Raw genomic sequence first — 20594 nt, forward strand, 5'->3', positions numbered from 1 at the left:
GGAGGAAATGAAAGTGCATCGGGGTGACCCGTAACAAACAATAGAGACGTTTGTGTTTGTTTTTCAGGAGCGCGAGCGTCTGGAGCAGGAGAGGAGACGACAACACGAGTTAGAAAAACAACTGGAGAGACAGAGAGAGCTGGAGAGGCACAGAGAGGAGGAGAGGCGCAAAGAGATAGAGAGGAGAGAGGTATGAGGGAGAAAACATAATTACCAGGTTTCTGCATTTTAATTGGAAGAGTTCTGCTCGAGTTGACGATTAACTGCTGCAGATGTGTAATTACGTCTGCAGCAGACAACTTCAAGACCTTTCACTGCCCTCTTTAAATCTCAGCTCTTACAGTGAAGAGCTGGATTTACACTCCTACAGCAGATGGCTGTAGTGTGTAATATATGAATGTAATTTCCAATCTTTTGCGATACTGTTCTTTGAGCTGTAATGTTCTGTCGCGTGTGTTCGGTCCGTCCAGGCTGCCAAGCGTGAATTAGAGCGTCAGCGTCAGTTGGAGTGGGAGCGTCAACGTCGCCAGGAGCTTCTGACTCAAAGGAACCGAGAGCAGGAGAGCATAGTGCTGCTCAAAGCCAGGAAAAAGACCCTGGAGTTTGAACTGGAGGCTCTGGTAATCAAACATGCGCACCCACACCGGGTAACACAAGCGAACTGTGAGCTAACCCAGCTAACTGTGTTGGTTTGTGTGACAACGATAAGCCAAAAGCAATCGGCTAATGCCAACAGGAACAACGGAACAGCTACCAACAAATTATTTCTGTCACCTAATACTTTGCACAGCAGCAGAAACTTAATATCATATTCCTCTCCCTCTCTCGTTCCCATCCTCTAGAATGATAAGAAGTCCCAGTTGGAGGGCAAGCTGAAGGATGTTCGGTATCGTCTGTCGGCTCAGCGGAGAGAGGTGGAGCAGACCAACCTGACCAGAGAAACACGCATCGCCGAAATCACCCTGCTACAACAGCAGCTGCAGGTACGCCGAACAGAATGGAAACACGAAGAGTTCACGTTCATTCCTGCAGCCATTCATCCAACAAACACACACGTTCTTAGACACTGTAGAATTTGTTCATGTAGTACAATTGTAAAAATAAACTGAAAAAAGGAACTGGGTGTTGATGTGACTTGATGTTTGTCTGCAGGACTCCCAGCAGTGGTTGGGGAGGCTAATTCCTGATAAACAATGTCTCAACGACGAGCTGAAGCAGGTTCAACAGAACAGTCTGCATCGTGAGTACTCCTCAAACTACACTTTTGAATTCACAGTAGCTCGAACTCCACTTTTTCTGGTTTTAATATATGAATTTCCTTTAATGGATTAGTGTAATAAAAACATATTGTTGTCATGTTTTTCTAAGCTAATGTCTCGTTAACTGACTCTCTGGTTACCACAATGTACTGTCTGTCGCACAGTCAATTCTACAACTAACTAATTTGGTCCATTTTCTCTGTGACTTATTGACCTAAAAGGATCTCCCGCTGTCTGCGTGTCTTCAGGTGACAGCCTGTCGTCCCTGCAGAGGGCTGTGGAGCAGAAGGAGACGAGCAGACAGCAGCTCAGAGAGCAGCTCGACGCGGTGGAGAGAGAGACGAGGGCCAAGCTGCTGGAAATAGACGCGTTCAACACCCAGCTGAAGGTAAACCGCTCGTTAACTGACTAATAACTGACTGATTAATACAGCACACGGAGGAAAGGTCAGGTCTATACAAATAGATTATAAAGGTAAATACTCAACTAACAGTCTACCTGTACTAGAGTACAGCCTGACGCTGTGGACTGATAAACAAACATACAAGCTGTCGTTAAACAGCAGATCAAGTTATTTATGATACATTTAGAGGGTTACCCAACAATAATTCATGGAAACTTTAAGAGAAAGCTTTACAGATGTCCCTACTCTTGATTTATTTGCTCTCTTGTATTGTTTTTTTTTAATCTAAAGTGAAGCTCAAAGTCAAACTTAATCTGACAAAGCATTCAAGTGCAAGTGCACTCTTGGTATTTTCATAAAAGTGGGAGGATAGTAACTTTTCTCTGCCGAGTCCTGCGAGAATAGACCTCTAAGTGAGTGACACTAAATCTATTGGAGGGTTACAAATGTTTGGAAATGGATACTAAAAGTACAGAAAATTCAATATAACAGTTCACCCAACACATTACAACATCGCCTCAGTTTGAGTTCTGAGTTTATGTTCATGTAGCATAAAAATGCTAATCAGTTTAATGATACTTATGCTTGCTAACGCAGTAATATCTGTGCTGAATGAAACATTATCCATGTTAAAAGCATTAGTTTGTTGTTGTGACTGTAGCTTCAAATCATGTCCCGTCCCTCGTAATCCCATCCTCACACTAGCTGATACAATCACAATGTTTATCTGACGACAGTATCCGTGTTTGTGTCACTGTGGATTGCTGTGGTTTTGGAGAGAGCTAGCTGTGCACAGGAACACTGAGCGGTTTCCCAGACAGCTGCTTCATGTGGCAACAATTCACTGCTGAGTGAGGAAGATGTGGGCGTTTTATTCCTTTTAAAAGGTGCAATGTGTACGATATGGCCAGTTTAAAACCTTCAAAACATGACTTCACATTACCAACAGAGTGTTGTGTTGCAGAGATATCTACTGAAACGAGCACGCTAACCCGGCGTGTCTTGTTTTACCGCTTTTACCTCGAGAGGCGATGAGTCACTGTAGCGTCCATCTGTCCTCAGACTAACACGAGAGGGCGAAGAGGGTTTGTCAATCACGTTGACAGTACAAGTACCATGTATGTCACGTGTTTGATAGTTTATTTATTGGCTTTAATCCAAAGTGGCAGAAACCAGAAAACAGCTCCGCTAACTGAAGGTTTGTTTTCGGGAGGTGGCGCGCGCTCTCCTCCAGACAAAGTAGACTTCTGGTGGCAGGTGGAAGCGATAATATGAGTAATTTACTCGTTTCTGCCACTTTGGATTTAATCCGATAAACAAACTATCAAGCGTGCAGCCCCGGTTAGTGGCACAGTACACACACAGGTGGCTATTGTAAACTAAAGGCCACATGAGAAGATGATAAGATAGCTGTCTTATTTTGACCAGCTCTCAGAGTTTCAGCCTCACTTTTACATATCCTTGACGTTAGATTTTAAAGACCGTAGTAGAGGAGAGATGCTGACCCCTATTTGTTTGGAGCACATGGCCAGATATTACACATTGTACCTTTTTTAATGGTTGGAGCTCAGCACTATGTTTATGTTTCCTGGAGCACCTTTTGTTCCAGAGAGAGAGCAGAATCAGTCCTGTGGTCTGTTCCAGGAGAAGGAGAAAGCAGAGACAACCCAGCCCTCAATAAATAGATTTTCTAACAGCTAATCTACTGAAGTTCTCAGTGTTATTCAGTGTAGTCGACATAACACAGTGGTTAGAGAAAGTGGCGAAAAGCCAAAACCAGCAGCGCTGGATACCAGTTTCCTGTCTCAGTGGTGTGATTCTTTGCAAAACAGAGCTGCAGACCACTTAGATGTGAACAATGTCTGACTATACTGCCGTCCACCTTCCTTTCTACACCACTTCCTCTCCCCAAAATCTTCTCTGGTCACACTGCTGTGCCTCCTCTGTCCTCCAATGCTCCTTCTGTCCTTTTCCTGATTCTACTCGCTGTCCTCTTCCTCCTCCTCCTCCGTGTCTCCTTCCTGCTTCTTCACCCTGTATTTCTACACCTCTTGCCTTCGTTCTCTTCCGATCATATTCTTTGTTTAATCCACATGATGAACCCTTCCTTCTATATTTTTCTACTTCTTTTTATTTATCTCCTACACTGGCCTTTTGCTCCCTTGCCCATGCCAGTCTCTGTGTGAGTTCTATGCCAACCACTGTGCCAGGATAGAAGCCCTGCGACGCCAGCTTCAGGACGAACAGAGAGGGAGACAGGTAGAGCACACTGCCACTGCTGGACTGGGGGTGGTACTGCAGCGGGGATTCACTCTGAAATGTAAAAATAATCATGTGATGAACACACTGCCTCTAATGGCCGACCCGGAGCATAGAACATACCTGCACTGCCGGACTATTTGAGAAACAAGTGAAACATAACACACCCTGTTGTCAGACTACTAACTTGCAACCTGTGTCTTCATTACTAACTTAAAAACCTAGTTAACACGTAAAAACACTAAACTATTATCGACTATCCAATACATACAAGTCAGTGACATGAACTAACTAGGCTTCTTGCACACTGCACTCAATAATATGACAACTGGGCTGTTGCCAACTTCAGTCTGTTGTTGTTAACACTGGCTTCACTTAACAGTTGTAACAGCACATCACTCCTCCCAGTGAGTCACAGGAGCCTCTCCTTGCATGAGTCAAGGCCTTATCATGCTCTCTCTCTTCTTCTTGTTTATTCTCTACTGAGAGAAAATCACCAGATCTATGTCAGGGATTCAAAAATATGTACCGTATTCCAGTAATTAGGAAGCAGTTAGAAATTAATTGGGATCCTGATCTGACTGCTACATGCACAAGACAACAAGTAACCAGCATAACCTGCTAACTGCTGTTGTGTCTGCGCTGTGTCTAATATTTGTAATTTCAGCTGTAATATATAAAGTTATTTTACAGTATGTGAGATGGTATGAACAAAGGTAGCTATCAAGAGGACTTATAGTGTCCCATGAGTTCTTAATCATATTCTACATGCAGAGAAACCGAGATAACTCCCAACAGAATGCGTAGATATGGTCTGGAACACTAACTTTCAATGTGTGTGTGTGTGTGTGTGTGTGTCTACAGAATGACTGATCCTCTGTGTGTGTGTTTGTGTATATGTGTGTTTCAGTGCCAGGAGCAGGGACAGCTTCGGGAGTGTGTGTCAGCCGTCAGGGTGTGTCTGGCTCGGCTAGACTACGTTATACAGGTCCACACATCCACCCAGCCTCCCTTCCTGTCCCCTCTATCTCTCAGTTCCTCCCTTCTTTGCTATGTTCTTTATCTTTCTTTCTTGAATCTCCTTCTCTTTTCCTTCACCTTTTCTTTCACCCTCTTCTCATTATTACCCTTCTTTCCTCACCTCGTCCCCTAAAATATTTAGCTTCTAGCTTCCTCCTCTTTGCCAGGCTGGTGTTAGCTCGCTACGTAGTCAGCCAGCTAACTTTGCTCCCATTGTTAGCGCTGTACGCAGTCGTCCTGCTAAACTAGCGGGCGTGCTAGGTTAGCAGGTGCACTAGATTAGGTGACTTTATTACCACTGTGCTGTCATGCTACTGCCTGTGTGCTACCAGATGATGTTTCAGCCAGACTAGACTAGCTAGTACACATTTATGCGTCTCACATGCAGATACACTACAATCTGAGTTTGGTACGCTGGCCTTTATTTTGGATGAGTGTGTGTCTGTTGGCATGCTCTCTCTCTCTCTCGTCCTCCACTTCCTGTTTCAGATGGAGTCGGTGTTCTCTCTCTCTTGAGGGGTTTTGCTTGTTTCTGAAGGTTTTCTTCACGCTGGTTGTTTGGCTGAAACACGACAGCTGTTTTGTGTTGTTATAGTAACAAGAGTGTTCTAATGGCACAGCTGGTTGTCATGACTACACAGAACTGCCCCCCCCCAACTGCATCCCCCCACCCTCCCTCCTTTTTAAAAAAAATATTTTTTTTGCTTATTCCTAACGCTTCCCTCAAACATACCGTGCCTCGTGCAAGCTCCGCCCCCAACACCATGGCCGGTGTACTCTACTAAAAGTAACTGTAACACAGCACGCAATACAAATTTAATCAGCAACCTCTATTCGTTTATGGTGAGGTGTTGAATTGTAGGACTCACACGGTTTATGTACACACATTAAAACACTTACTAATCCTACAGGCACACAATTTAAAGCTTACTCCCATACAGCCAGCAAGACAACCTTTGCATCGAAATCTCTGTCAGTATTTCTGGTAGCTGATTGGCTCCTGACACATCCTGTCCAATCAAAATAGAGCGTGCTGCTGTGCTTGAACTCCACATGAACTCCAAAACCCTCCGACCAGCTGGAGCCGCTCAAAGTTGGCCCCGGCTCAACGAACTTTGTCAGCTTGGCGTTTCAACTCGCTGTACTTGCATCTTTTCAGAGCTGTGTGCGCCATTTTAGTATCTTCCTCTTGGATGTGTGCTTACGATCTGGCAGCTGGTCGCTACGTTTTAAATAGTTTTTAAAGACGTCCTGAACACAGCAAATTAGGAAAATCCAGGCAGAGGGCAGATACAGACACCGCCACGCACTTCTGGTGATGATTGAGAGGGTAGTTGTTTTTTTCACTGATATAAGAAACAACTTTGAAAATGTATTTATAATTTAGTTTCCAACAATCCACAAACTCAACCCTATTGGGTTCACTTTAGTCAAATATTTACAAATATATGATTGGTACATGTTTGTATACATCTTTGTTTGCCAAGTATTTGCAGCAGTCATTGAGATGTTAGTCTCATGTCCACACAACATCTTGAGCAGCTCAAGAGTCAGACGAGGAGAAATCGTTTAGACGGAGAAACACAAACTGCACTGAACACACAAGAGAAAGAGAGGGAAGAGAGTACCACAGCTAGTTATTCTGGAAGGCACTGACAGGATGCAATGACCGTTGTGTCATGAAAAATAATTGAATAAAGCTCCCTTTTTATGGCCGTGTTTGCTCTGTAATATCATTAGCGCGATATTTTATTTGTGGGGAAATGGGAAATTTAGACGGGGGCAGATGGCGGTTGCAAACGATCAGCGGACGCGATCCATTCTCCGTGAAGTCGCCCCTCAGTCTGCTGTGTCTCGTGCATCACAGGACAGATTTGCAGCATCTTAAGCAGCAGCTAAGAGTCCTCGATCGACTCCAAAAGCAATGAGCTGCTCCACAACCTGGTCTTAAAAGAAGGGGCGGAGCTTGCCTTGTTCACCTGACTAATACGTACATGCTGCTGTTGATGTCGTTCGTTGTTTGTTGTTGGTGATAACCCGTAGCAGCCGGCCCTCTGACCCCACTTCCTCCTCCTCACCGCTGTTCCTTCCTGTAATCCGATCGTGCCTTGCAGGAGCTGAGGGAGATCCACATCCGGCAGCAGAGGCAGAAGCAGAGGGAGCTGGACGGAGACGTGCACACACTGACACACACACACGCTCACATACACACCCCGATCGAGAGGAAGTCTGCTGAGCTGCAGGACGGCAGGTAAGAATGAAACGTACATGAATAATATCCAAGGCGTTACATGGGAATAGACGGGTTAATTACTTCATACGGCGCTCTGCCTCTCATCAGGTTGTCGTCAGAGGAGGCCGTGTCCTGGAGGGATGAAGCTGCAAGCTCCGCCCCCAACGCCCCGAGCCCCCCCTCCATCTCTGCACCCCACGCCTGGCTGAACAGAGTGGCTCAGGAAGAGGAGGAGAGGAAGAGGAGAGGGATGGAGGATGAGGAGGAAGAGGAGGAGGAGGAGGATGATGAGGAGGGCAGGAAGGGAGCAGGATCGGCAGAAGAGATGGAGGATGAAGGGAGAGGCAAGAAGGACATGCAGGAGAAGCTGAGCAAGCTGTTCAGCCAGCCGGCCGACCCCTGGGCTTCAACAGGTGTGTTATGACTGTTAGACGGTATGAACGGAGCACAAGATCCCCAAAAACATCTGCAGAAATACGTCCAATTACCTAAAGTGGCATCTTCACTTAATTCCAGAGTTTCTGGCAGAGTTCAAGCAAGAATTTAGGACACGTTAACAGGCAAGGGTCGGAGTTTAAAAGTAAAGATTCTGCACAGTGATTGGTGTAAAAGATCTGTAGTCCATAAGGAAGAAATAGACTCCAGCACACTTTGAAATTTACAAATTGAGTGGAGGAAGGAGTACACATCAGATCCTTTACTTATGTTAAAGAAATACCGTATTCTATAAATACTCCATCTTTATGTGTTTATTAAACTTTAGTTTCTCTGTTTATTACAGGGGAAAAGGCTCCGGTACCACCCGGTCGGTTTGACCAGAAGGCTCCGGTACCGCCTAGTCGGTTTGACCAGAAGGCCCCGGTACCACCCGGTCTGTTCGACCAGAAGGCTCCGGTACCACCCGGTCTGTTCGACCAGAAGGCTCCGGTACCACCTGGTCTGTTTGACCAGAAGGCCCCGGTACCACCCGGTCTGTTCGACCAGAAGGCTCCGGTACCACCCGGTCTGTTTGACCAGAAGGCCCCGGTACCACCCGGTCTGTTCGACCAGAAGGCTCCCGTCAGTAGCTTCGACCAGCAGCCGGTGAAGGTGGTCTACTACAGGGCTCTGTATCCATTTGATGCCCGCAGCCACGACGAGATCAGTATCGCTCCCGGAGATGTAATCATGGTATGTAGTACACACACACACACACACTCGGTGCTCGTACACTCGCATCCTCCAGCTACAAACACACAGCAACACGAGGAGGAGGACGAAGGTGCAGACTTTGGTCATGTGAGCATCTGCAGGTGCAATAGTGGCCGTTTGAGTAAAATGAGTTTACCCAATGACTTTGTGTGAACAGACATTTTATTTATTGCCTGTTTTGTAGTGTGTGTGTGTGTGTGTGTGTGTGTGTGTGTGTGTGTGTGTGTGTGTGTGTGTGTGTGTGTGTGTGTGTGTGTGTGTGTGTGTTTGTTTTATTAAAGCCTCCTGTGTGTCGTCGACTGTCTGTCTGTGTGTGTGTGTGTGTGTGCGTGTGTGTATTAACTGTTTCTTCTCTCCTCTGCTGTGCAACCCTGAAGGTGAAGGGGGAATGGGTAAGTTCTAGCCCCCGCCCAGTGTTGTGCCTCCACCAATCACAAGCCAGCTTTCATTTGAACTCTTGCTGTCATTGGTTCATCTCATGTCATCTCCGTGTTCGTTCATTTGCCAGTGAATGAACGTCTTTGGCTCTTTTTTATTTTTTAACCTAATCATTCTAATCAGATCTGTGAATGTTGTTTTGCTTTTATTTGTTTTCACGGTTTATGTGAAGCGTCATGAACGTGATTAACTGTGAGCGTAAAGCTTTGCGATGTTACACTTTACAGTCGGATCTCTCTGAATACAATATTTGGTTGAGGACGGTCCTAAAATACATACAGAGTACTTCTCTGTCGACTACTTTGTCTCCATAAATATACTTCGACATGATTAAGATAAGACGTTGGATGTAAACCTGCCAAGTTTTACAACAAACAACATCAACAGCATGGTGGAAAGAAATGAAAATAAACTCGATATATTATTTAATTGGTAGTGAAGGGCACAGCCACAGGTTTTTATCATGAGGTTATTTATAGAAGGAGAATAATTGATTAGGTAGACGGATAATAAGAGCCTGTTGTAATGAGCCAGAACACAACTAACAGTTAACAAATGTCAAGTTTCTGTGTTTTGTCTCACTCAATTATGCACTAATTTGGTAATTCTGCTTCCTGGAATTATGTTGTACCGTGAATCTGAACACACACATCTCTATTGATGAGTGTCGCTTCCTAGATTCCTTTCCTTGCCTCCTGTGCTCGCATCTCCTGTGGGCGAGGCGCAAGGAGTCGAGTTGAACAAACAACAGCCGTCATTTTAAAACGACAATAAATAAATATGACGCGGTGCACAGCTGCATCAGCGGTCCATTGTCACGCCTCCTTTATATGTCACGGATGCCGAAAAGACTTCCACAAAGGATACACCAGTGTGTCCTCGCTTATAGCCTCCTCAATATGTATTTTAGGAATCGGGACGTCCTTTGAGATGAACCGCTTAGATCGATTTCCGGGTCACAAGCCCACAAAAATGGATAAATGAGAAGAGAGCTCACTGTGTGTGCAGTCATGCTCCGGCGTTATCTTAATCCCGCCCCTCTGCTCTCACAGGTGGATGAATCCCAAACGGGGGAACCGGGTTGGCTGGGAGGAGAGCTCAGGGGCCGGACTGGTTGGTTTCCAGCCAATTACGCCGAACGGATACCGGACAGCGAAGCACCAATCAGCCTGCGTGCCACGGCCTCGGCCCCGCCCACCGCAGCCCAGCAGCCAATGTCCACGCCTCCCCCCGCTCCCGGACACGCCTCCTCCTCCTCCGCATCCTCCGTCAACAGTAACTGGGCCGACTTCAGCACCACGTAAGTACCGCTGGAGTCAATATAACGAGAAAGAAAAACTGTACTGTGCTGTTGATTGATTTACTATTCGCTCCGTTCCAATGTCGCCATTTTGAGTCTTGCATGAAGTCCATTTTTACTCCTCTAATATATGAGTTTTCTTCCAGTTGGCCCTCCAACACAGCCAATCAATCAGACAGCGAGGGGTGGGACGCGTGGCCGACCACCTCGACCAATCAGAACCCTTCGCTCAGTGTTCCGTCAGCGCAGTTACGACAACGCTCCGCCTTCACACCCGCTACGATGACCACAGGCTCCTCCCCTTCTCCCGTGCTGGGGCAGGTAGGAACCTAACGAAACTCTGAGGCTCTCATCTCTGTTTGTCCGTGAACATCTGAACCGATGGGTGTTGTTCTCTGTTATCTTCTGTGTGTCAGGGGGAGAAGGTCGAGGGTCTTCAGGCTCAGGCTTTGTATCCATGGAGAGCAAAGAAGGACAACCACCTCAACTTCAACAAAAACGAGGTACATGAGCCTTCTTCCATGTAAATACCGTTCAACGCACTCTTTTGAGTTGTTGACTACTGTATCTTTGTCAATCAATCTGCATCTCGCTTCTGTTTTAGTTACATTTGTATGTTTTTATTCCATTTCATGTGTGTTTTTGACGTATGACGTACTTTCATTTGAAAACCTCAATAATAGCTTTGAATGCAAACAGAAAAGGACATTCGGCGAGGCCCGAACTGACAGTGTTGTTGTTATTGTTGCTGCAGATCATAACCGTGTTGGAGCAGCAGGACATGTGGTGGTTAGGTGAGCTGCAGACCGGACAGAGAGGCTGGTTCCCTAAAAGTTACGTGAAGCTCATCTCCGCCACCATGACGCCCCCCCCTGGTGCCGCGCCGCGGATCAAAAACACCAGGTGGGTTAAAATGGAGCATCGAGTCAGAACTTAAAAACACTGAATCGTGTTACTACAGCTGTCTCACATCATTTAATCCTCTCAGAGGGAGTGAAGCTACAGATCTTCAGACAGGACCTTTTAAACTCAACACCACAGATGATTGTTCTGATGATATTCTTCTTATCAGGCATAAAGCATAAATCCTCATAAATGTCTCAGTAGAGAGTGAAAAATCACTTTTTACAGAAGTTGCGTGACAACACTCATCATACAAAGGATGATTCTTTTATTAGTTTATTAAATATGTTGGGTTGTAAAGTGTAAAGTATTGTTTTTTCTTCCTTCTCTTCTAGTGAGTCTGGAGTATCAGAAAGCCCCCCCAATGGAAATCGTCCGTCCCCTTCCCCAACAAAACCCTCTGAGTCTGGAGAAGGTAACGCATGCAAATGCCTAAAAATGTATTCTTTTATTTTTTTTAAATTGGGTGAGTAATTGTCATTGACTCCGCCCCTTTTGTGTGCAGAGTACGTGGCCATGTACACCTACGAGAGCAGTGAACAGGGGGACCTGAGCTTCCAGCAAGGAGACGTGGTCATGGTCACCAGGAAAGAAGGGGATTGGTGGACGGGCATGGTCGGGGGCAAGACGGGCGTCTTTCCCTCCAATTATGTCAAACCACGAGACTCGGCCTCAGAGGTGAGAGCTCGGTCAGAACATATGAGGCAAAACCAGAACTCTGGATGTGTCTTAAGGTAAATATTCGTAATGATTGTTATTGAAACTTTGTCTCTAGGCTTTGGGACCAGCAGGGAAGACGGGCAGCCTGGGTAAGAAACCAGGTGAGCTTTCAGTGACTAATGCTGTCAATAGTTGTTTCAGTTCAATTTCAAAATGAAAGCCAAATACTGAACTTCATCTTCTTCTTTCTCTCTCTCTGCATCAGAGATCGCTCAGGTGATCGCCCCCTACAGTGCGACAGGAGCAGAGCAGCTGACGTTAGCTCCAGGACAGCTCATCCTCATCAGGAAAAAAAACCCGGGGGGCTGGTGGGAGGGCGAGCTCCAGGTATACAAGCACAAACTCTTAATACATGCACAGAATAATAATAATATAATAATTAAGTAGTTTGATTTAGATTTTTACCTCTTTGTTGTATGTCGTATTTATTATGGGAATGTGAGGACTCATGCGTCCTGTGTTCTGATTGGCTCAGGCTCGGGGGAAGAAGCGCCAGATTGGTTGGTTTCCGGCCAACTACGTGAAGCTGCTCAGTCCCAGCACCAGCAAGACGACGCCCACAGAGCCCACCCCTCCAAAACTGGTTACGGCCGGCACGGGTCCTCACACAGGTACTCACACAAAATACAAACAGGTGTACTGTCTTTAATATCCTGCAGCTGCCTCCGCAATACGCTGGGGAAAACACAATGAATCACAGGGTTCCTACGCGGTATGGAAAAATATTTATTGCCCTTTATTGCCCCCCCCCCCCCCCCCCGGTCCTGCAGCGGTGTGTCAGGTGATCGGCATGTATGACTACGTGGCCCAGAACGACGACGAGCTGGCCTTCATGAAAGGTCAGGTGATCGCGGTGCTCAACAAGGACGACTGTGATTGGTGGAAGGGAGAGCTCAACGGGAGGGAGGGTCTGTTCCCCAGCAACTACGTCAAACTCACCACAGATACCGACCCGAGCACGCAGTGTGAGTACACACACACACACACACGCACACACACACACACACACACATAACCTCACATGAACATACTCAATAGGAACAGTGTAACACTCACACACCCCAGAGCCAGGTGTGGAGATGCTGTCCCCTCTCTCTGTGATTGATTTCACCGTGACACTCCTTTGGGCCTCTTTGATAACCTCCCTGTCATGGAACACCTCTGGGTGGTGTTTGTATAGTGTGTATGTGCATGCACGTGCATGTGTGTGTGTGTGTGTTTGTATTTGCTTCAGTGTAAAAGTGTTTCTCTTCTTCCTGCATGTGTCCCTTCAGCATGATCCACCATAGACTTAGAGTTTCTAGAGCTGAGCGGAGAGACAAAATGTGTCTTTTTACTATAGTAAATATTATAAAAACATTATTTATAAGATTTGAATACGGACATATTAGGACACATGAGCACCCTCAGTGCTGCAAATACAGCTTATCATTTTCTTACTTGTAGTGGAATCATATCATTCCATTGTTTTACAAAATGAAAAGCTTCTTATAATGACAAAACTGAAACATATCATTATTCGTAAAGTAAAAATATTCTTACTGTTCTGCCGATAGAAGCTTCTTCACACTGCTCGCTCTAGATCCTCTATTTCTATGCTAGGTTAGAGCACACCTCCACACTCTCTGTCTTGCTGCACGCTCCACCCACCTAGCGCCCGATTGGTTGTTGTTGTTGTTGTTGTTGTTTTGTTTAGTTGTTTTTGTTGATGTTGTTGTTGTCGTCCTCTCTCTAGGATCATATCATTACCCAGAACCCCCCTCTCCTCAAAGCCCTCAAAGAGACCCACTAGGCCACGCCTACTAGGCCACTCAACCAATGGGACAGCAGCAAGAGGTCACATGACCCGGAAATGGCGACTCTCCACCAATAGAAGCCAGAGACAGACAGACAGACAGACAGACTGTAACGTTAAAAAAGAGAACTCTGGCTGTGCTCGGCTCTGACTGGACTTGGCCAAAACTCTGTTTATCTAAGGCTGTGGCTCCAAACAGCACTGTTCCAGCAGGAGGGAGATCAATAGTCAGGACTTTCTTCTTCTTCTCTTCTCCTCCCGTCTTTTTAATCCTTCTTCTTCTTCTCTTTCTGTTTTAACGGTTCAGAAAGGCGTGTTAGATAAGGGAGGGGGAGAAGAAGAAGAAAAGGGAGGAGAGACAAAGACTATTGAGCTCCTTTCTCTCAGATTGGACTGATGAACATGTTTTTGACTGGATCACAATGACTGTACACACACACGCTCTCTCACACACACACACACACACACGTGCATACATCCACACACACGTTAACATACGTCCATACACAGCCCTGTCGTAGCGTGGTACAGTGGATAGTGGGTCATTTTGTGGCTTTATGGGAGATTCTGTCAATAGAGTCAGTAGCTCAGCTCATCCCGCTCCCTCCTGTAGTTTTTCTTTATATTTCTTTAACCTCCCATTGGTTGGGCAGCTTCATTCACCTGTCAATCAAAGGCGCTGGCTCCACCCCATCCCCTCACTAACCCGCTCCCTCCCCACAGCTTCACAGAAAGACCCACTATCTGCTGGAGGACAAGTCTCAGTGTCAGAGTCTCCTCTCCTCTCTTTACATCTCCTCTCCTCAAAGCCAAAGACTCCTCCTCCCTCCTTCTCTTCTCCTCCTCCCCCGGAGAGGAGAGGAAACGAGGCAGTATTGAGACGCGTCCCACAGCAGTTGAGTGCTAAGTTTCAACCTATTGTGCAGCTCCCTTCTATGGTTTTCCAGCTAGCCTGCTTCTCCTCCTCCTCCTCCTCCTCTCTTTCTCTGCTAGGAAAGGAGGCATAGAAGGGAGCGAGCAGCTGGAATGGGACTCAGCCCCGTAGCTCAGGGCTATAAATGGAAAGCCATGCTGTCACTGCTTAGCATACGAGCTAACCAAATTACACGCACACACATGTAAAATGCAACATGGTACAGAGAGTTTGCACATGACCTGAAACAGTGTGAACACACACACACACACACACACACAGTGATAATGTTTTTATCCGTTGTAGTTTTAACATTCTGAATATGTATTAACTTTAACTGATCAGTTTTATGTTCCGTTGTTGTTATTTTTGTTTACATGTTTATTGTTTTGTCTGTTGCTATGAGGATGAGATGCTGTCACACCGAGACCGGGATGATGAACATTTACACACAACACAGAAAACTAAATGTAGGGGTGGAACTATTTGTCAAAAAAAAAGAAAAATGGCCGTCGTCAGATCTTTGAATCATTCCAGTTAAAAGAATATTTTAACATTTTGTGAAATGCATTTATTTGCTTTCTTGATGAGTGTTAAATGAGAAAATCAACGACACTCTCGTGTCTGTCTGTTAAGTGTGACGCTACAGCCAGGCAGTGATTAGCTTAGCTTAGCATACAAGCGGAGGCAGTTGTAAACGGCTAGCAAAATAATCCTAAAACACCTCTAAAGTCAGCATTTAGAGGTAAAACTACACATTTGTGTTTGTGCAGAGATGAAACAAAAGTACAACGTTAATTTAAGAGTATTATTGTTAGCGTGTGTATTTTGGAGCTCTGGAAAGAGACATATGAGCTGCCTCCAGTTTTTATGCTAAGCTAAGCTGGCCCTCAGGCTCTAACTCCGTATTTAACGTACAGACATGAGAGTGACGTTGATCTTCAAATCTCACACAAGAAACCCGATCAGCATATTTCCTAAAATGACGAAGTCGTCCTTTAAATAGCTCGGCTGTTTTTTAGTTGTGGCTCAACAATCACAAACTAGTGATATTTGTTTTTTAAGTAATTTGAGCTTTACCTCCTCGAATCTTCCACACTGTGATGCACCTTTTGAGAGTGTTTTAGCCCGTTGTCACCAGACTTCATGCACACAAAAAGATGATTTTAAGTTTGCTTTTCCCACCTGCTCTGCAAAACCTACTGTATAAAATAATCATGCATCATCATTTCACCCCTACGAGTTATTAAAAACCTGTGAAGTTTCAAACTCCTACTAGATAAAACCATCCACGCCGAGAAGCTGTCACGACTCAGATGTTGAAGCTGCATTTTAATTTTCAACAGTTAATTCCCATTAAATGTAATTAGCTTAAGATCCTCACAGCGCTGCTGCGAGTCCTTAAAACATCATCAGGTTATCAGGTCTGTGTTGAGGGACAGCGAACTAACCAACAGCATAGTCCCACTTCCAAATAATATATATATACTGTACATTACCGCCCGGTGTATGTTCTGCATTTCCCACAGCAACAGACGAGTGTTATACTGGCGGCCATATTACATCTGTATTGTTTGTGTTTTTGTTTATCCAGATGACAGTATTTTTTAATGTTTACCCTCAGAAACACAAACGATTATTGAACTACGCAACGTTTTTTATACAACAAGCAATAGAGTTGTTCTTATTATCGTGTTATTAACCTGCTTGGATCCCATTGGCTCCTCGAGTGTGTCAGTATTGGAGGTGGAGGTCTCTGATTGGGCGACGAGTCAAAGGCCGTCGGTTGGTAAACAAAACAGAGAATGGAGGCCCTCATTTTGGGTTTTGGGAGATGAATATAAGCAGAGTGGGGGTTTCTTTCAGTTTGGTAACCGATGGTCGAGACTTCCTCACAGTCAGAGTATTTTAGGTTTGAACAAAGACCCACAAGACCAGAGCCATGCAGCAACATCACACGTCCTAATAATGCATGTTACTACACTACTACACGCCAACACTCCCACCTGCAGACATCTTCGTCCCTATTAGCATTACGTTTACATCATTTTGGGGACTGCAGGTGGAAACAAACCAGACTCCAGCTAGAAACTTGGATTTTTTAACAACTTTTAACAGAACACACACAGTTTGCTCTGAAGCGTGGCTCTGGTCTAGTCTGGTTTGTTTAAAAACACACATAAATGAAAGCTGTGTATGATCTATAGTTAATCTAATGAATGGTAACGGTTGATGCTTCATGGGGATTATAAATAGCACCTCTGATGAACGGACGAATGGATTAACAGCCAAATGTAACCAGACTGCACTTGGTGTCGAGAGAGTGAGTGAGTGAGTGAGTGAAAACGACGCATGAATGAGCGGTTTTATGGACGCGAATGGTCAGACGGATACACAAAGGAAGGAAGAGGCTACTTGAATGAGCGAATGAAATGTGCAGAATGTCGGTAGTAAAACAATGTCCCGAGGTTTTATTGGTGGAGATTTTGATGAAGCGGTTGAATCTGACTGGTCCTGATGATTAAATGCTCTGAGACAGACTGCAGCCGACTGGCCTCGTTACTCTCTCACACACACACACACACACACACACACACACACACACACACACACACAGTTACTCAGACTTGTAATGTGCAATCTATCTGTCTTAAATGTAAAGAAGCATCCTGTTTAACTGGCATTTGTTGATAAAGTTTTGAATTTAACACTTACGGGCCTCTTTTAACAGTTAGTTAAACAAATATTAAAAACAAAAAATACATAAAATTCATGTATTAAGTTTGTTAATATTGAGCTAAATGACTTAAACCTACATTTATCAATATTTTGAATCAATCTTGAGCGTTTTTGCAGCTGTTTTCAGCCTTTAAAGGCTGAATAGATGATTTTATAAGGCATTCATATATCACAGCTGTGTGTCTGCCAGCTTGTTAGGTTGTTCCTTAAAAAACTGAAATGTTAGCACATCTAAATCTTTCTTTTGGACATCTAGTAAACTATTGATAACTGCAGCAGAGTCCAATCACATCTTAGTCTGATGTTTGTGGAGAGAAATCAACTGATTCCACTGCAGATCTGAGTTTATAACAAATTGTAAAAAGCCTCCAACAATTCAGCACTCAGCTTAAAACTATTTTAGGTAATAAAAGTCATAAATATCTTGTCAATATCCAGGTAGTTTCTGCTGTCTACAGTCAAAACTGAAGCCGCATTGAGAAGCTTTTTTGTATATTTAGATGTAAAAAATAACCACTATCAAAAATATGAACTTTTAAATAGACATTCCTCTTTAACTTCTACACGTTTACACACATATGTTGGACTTCCTACTGAAAGAAATACACATAAAATCACAGCTTCACTGAACACAGACTCACAGACGTTTGACTCAAACTTTGCTCCAGAGCGTTCCTCAGGTACGTATTGTGTTGGTGATGTATGAATACAGGTGTAATAGATGTTTATTTATTTTCTATTCCTTGCAGGATGTTTGATTGACGGCTGTGTGTTTGTGTGTGTGTGTGTGTGACGTTTGTCTTTCAGGGTGCGCTGACCTCCACCTGCTGGACATGCTGAGTCCCATGGAGAGGAAGAGGCAGGGCTACATCCACGAGCTCATCGTCACCGAGGAGAACTACGCCAACGACCTGCAGCTCGTCACTGAGGTGCACACGCACATACGTCTTCATGCGGCGTCGATGACTTCTTTGTATTGTATTTACATCAATACAGAAATGTGTAAAAATACGTATTAATGCCTGTGTTTTTGACTAATATCAGTCTCTGTGTGTTTAGATCTTCCACAAACCTCTGTTGGAGTGCGAGCTGCTGACGGAGAAGGAGGTGGCCATGATCTTCGTCAACTGGAAGGAGCTCATCATGTGCAACATCAAACTGCTCAAGTAAAGAGAAACACACCAAACACACACACAATTTGAAATATAATCCTCTATAGGTATTCCCTGATAAAATCCCAGAAGACCAAACTTCCCATCATGCCTCTCTCTCCCTCCTGCAGGGCTCTGAGAGTGAGGAAGAAGATGTCAGGCGACCGGATGCCCGTGAAGATGATTGGTGACATCCTGACCAACCAGCTGCCTCACATGCAGCCATACATCAGGTTCCGTCTGTCATCTTTTAATCCCGTCTTTCAGGGAGTCGCTTGATGTCTGTCTCTTTATAAACGGTTGTAATGTAAGTGTTATTGTTTTTCTAAGTCTGTGATGATTTTATTTTGTGTTTTTGTTTTTGTGTTCAGGTTCTGTTCGTGTCAGCTGAACGGAGCCACGCTGATTCAGCAGAAAACTGACGACAGCCCGGAGATCAAAGACTTCCTGAAGGTACAAAAATACACACGAACACACACTTTATGTGTAGTATTTAACTTTGTGAGTGAGGAACAGAGGGTTCCTTTATGAACTGAGGTTAATTCAACACTCTGCATGAATTATTAAAAGGCACAATGAGTAGAGTGTGTCGTTTGCCCTCTTCCCCCGTTCAACGAGGGTTAAAAGGGTTAAAAACAGCAACATCTATTTCTAGAAATCATGACCCGGTTACTCCAAAATAATCCACATATGTGAGCAGTTCCTTTAACTTCAAACATAAGGAAAAGGGTTCACTCAGCGTTTTATAGATATCGTTTTTATTTTACAAATGAAAAGTCCACTCAAGTGTGAAAAGCACTGATTTCCGTTTCTCTCTCTCTCTCTCTCTCTCTCTCTCTCAGAGGTTAGCGATGGATCCCCGGTGTAAAGGGATGCCTCTGTCCAGCTTCCTGCTCAAACCTATGCAGAGAGTCACACGCTACCCGCTCATCATCAAGAACGTACGTCTCTCACACACACACACACACACACTGAAGGACGAGTTGAGACTTTAAAAAAAATCACTTCTGATGTACTTTCTATTCCCTCGGTTACAGATCATAGAAAACACTCCGGAGTCACATCCAGACAACAGCCATCTGAAGGCTGCTCTGGAGAAAGCAGAGGAGCTGTGCTCACAGGTGAACACACACACACACACACACACACACACTGAGTTTATGTCGGTAAAAATCTGTTTGTATATATGTGATATCTTTAACAATATTTTTTTTACGTGCAAACAAATAAATAAGTAAAGTGTGTGTGTGTGTGTGTGTTTAGGTGAATGAGGGCGTCAGGGAGAAGGAGAACTCAGATCGTCTGGAGTGGATTCAGGCTCACGTCCAGTGTGAAGGCCTGTCTGAGGTAACTGTAACACACACACACACACACATGTGCATTGTGTACTACACACCGACTACACACTGACAACATGCAGCTCAATGAATGAATCATTGATCACTTTACGTTAAATGATTTCTGTAGATCTCATCTGAACAAATATTAACACATGAATAACTACAGACAACCAGCAGCTAATTATTTTAAATATTTAGCCTTAATCGATGCAGGATAGGTTAGATAATAACTCCCAGTTTTATAGAACAGCAGCAACAAAATATCAAGAATAGACTCATATTAAAACTATAAAAAGATGTGTATTACTTTTGAAGATGTCACTTTAGACTCTGGTATTAATCATAATGTTAATGTTAATTTAAAAATAATCACCTTGTCCGTCTCTGTCCTTCAGCAACTGGTGTTTAACTCCGTCACCAACTGTCTGGGTCCCAGGAAGTTCCTCCACAGCGGGAAGTTGTTTAAAGCCAAGAGCAGCAAGGAGCTCTACGGCTTCCTGTTCAATGACTTCCTGCTGCTGACTCAGGTGATCTCACGCTGCTGCTTACTTCTGCTGCACCACATTTCTTCTCTCGTTTCTTTTCAGATTAAGATTTTTAAAACGAGTGATCGTTTTACGAAACGTGTTGTTAAAGATTAAAACAAAAGTTTTGGGCTTGTGACCCCTCACAAAAAGCACACGGTCTATTTCAGGCCTGTTGATTTTATTTATTTTATCGCACATAAAATAAGAATCAGAATCATCTTTAGTGGATCTCTTTGTTTTGAGTCAGAAATAGAAAGCCGGACAGATAAAAGCAAAACAAGTACTTTTGCTTCTGATTGATTATTTCTAGATGGTAGTATTAGTACTTGTACTGCAGTGAATAATCAGAATACTTTATGAAACATATTTCCCGTTTCTACATCCGTCTCTCTCTCTGTTCTTC

The 20594-nt window shown here is 44.3% G+C and overlaps 1 protein-coding gene across 5 annotated transcripts in view; it reads left to right on the forward strand.

Annotated features, from left to right (window-relative positions):
- The window catches only part of itsn1 (intersectin 1 (SH3 domain protein)), a 36302-nt gene that overhangs the window by 11446 nt on the left and 4262 nt on the right, over positions 1-20594 (forward strand). Inside the window, exons 13-40 of one of the 5 annotated variants that reach the window (XM_076104136.1) lie at positions 68-190; positions 471-620; positions 843-983; positions 1153-1240; positions 1508-1647; positions 3838-3921; positions 4832-4909; positions 7056-7192; positions 7283-7587; positions 7956-8344; positions 9856-10103; positions 10250-10424; positions 10520-10606; positions 10858-11006; positions 11342-11421; positions 11512-11684; positions 11782-11827; positions 11932-12053; positions 12202-12337; positions 12497-12691; positions 17981-18102; positions 18233-18339; positions 18456-18557; positions 18696-18777; positions 19167-19265; positions 19362-19445; positions 19588-19671; positions 20060-20191. In XM_076104136.1, coding sequence (XP_075960251.1) covers positions 68-190; positions 471-620; positions 843-983; positions 1153-1240; positions 1508-1647; positions 3838-3921; positions 4832-4909; positions 7056-7192; positions 7283-7587; positions 7956-8344; positions 9856-10103; positions 10250-10424; positions 10520-10606; positions 10858-11006; positions 11342-11421; positions 11512-11684; positions 11782-11827; positions 11932-12053; positions 12202-12337; positions 12497-12691; positions 17981-18102; positions 18233-18339; positions 18456-18557; positions 18696-18777; positions 19167-19265; positions 19362-19445; positions 19588-19671; positions 20060-20191 — 3858 coding nt within the window. Of the gene's footprint in view, positions 1-67; positions 191-470; positions 621-842; positions 984-1152; positions 1241-1480; positions 1648-3837; positions 3922-4831; positions 4910-7055; positions 7193-7282; positions 7588-7955; positions 8345-9855; positions 10104-10249; positions 10425-10519; positions 10607-10857; positions 11007-11341; positions 11422-11511; positions 11685-11781; positions 11828-11931; positions 12054-12201; positions 12338-12496; positions 12692-17980; positions 18103-18232; positions 18340-18455; positions 18558-18695; positions 18778-19166; positions 19266-19361; positions 19446-19587; positions 19672-20059; positions 20192-20594 lie in introns of all 5 variants that reach the window. The other 4 variants (XM_076104137.1, XM_076104138.1, XM_076104139.1 and 1 more) reach the window with 4 other exon arrangements.

The sequence above is a fragment of the Anarhichas minor genome, unplaced genomic scaffold, assembly GCF_050575085.1.
Source record: "Anarhichas minor isolate MPS153535 unplaced genomic scaffold, ASM5057508v1 ptg000029l, whole genome shotgun sequence".
Lineage (NCBI taxonomy): Eukaryota > Metazoa > Chordata > Actinopteri > Perciformes > Anarhichadidae > Anarhichas > Anarhichas minor.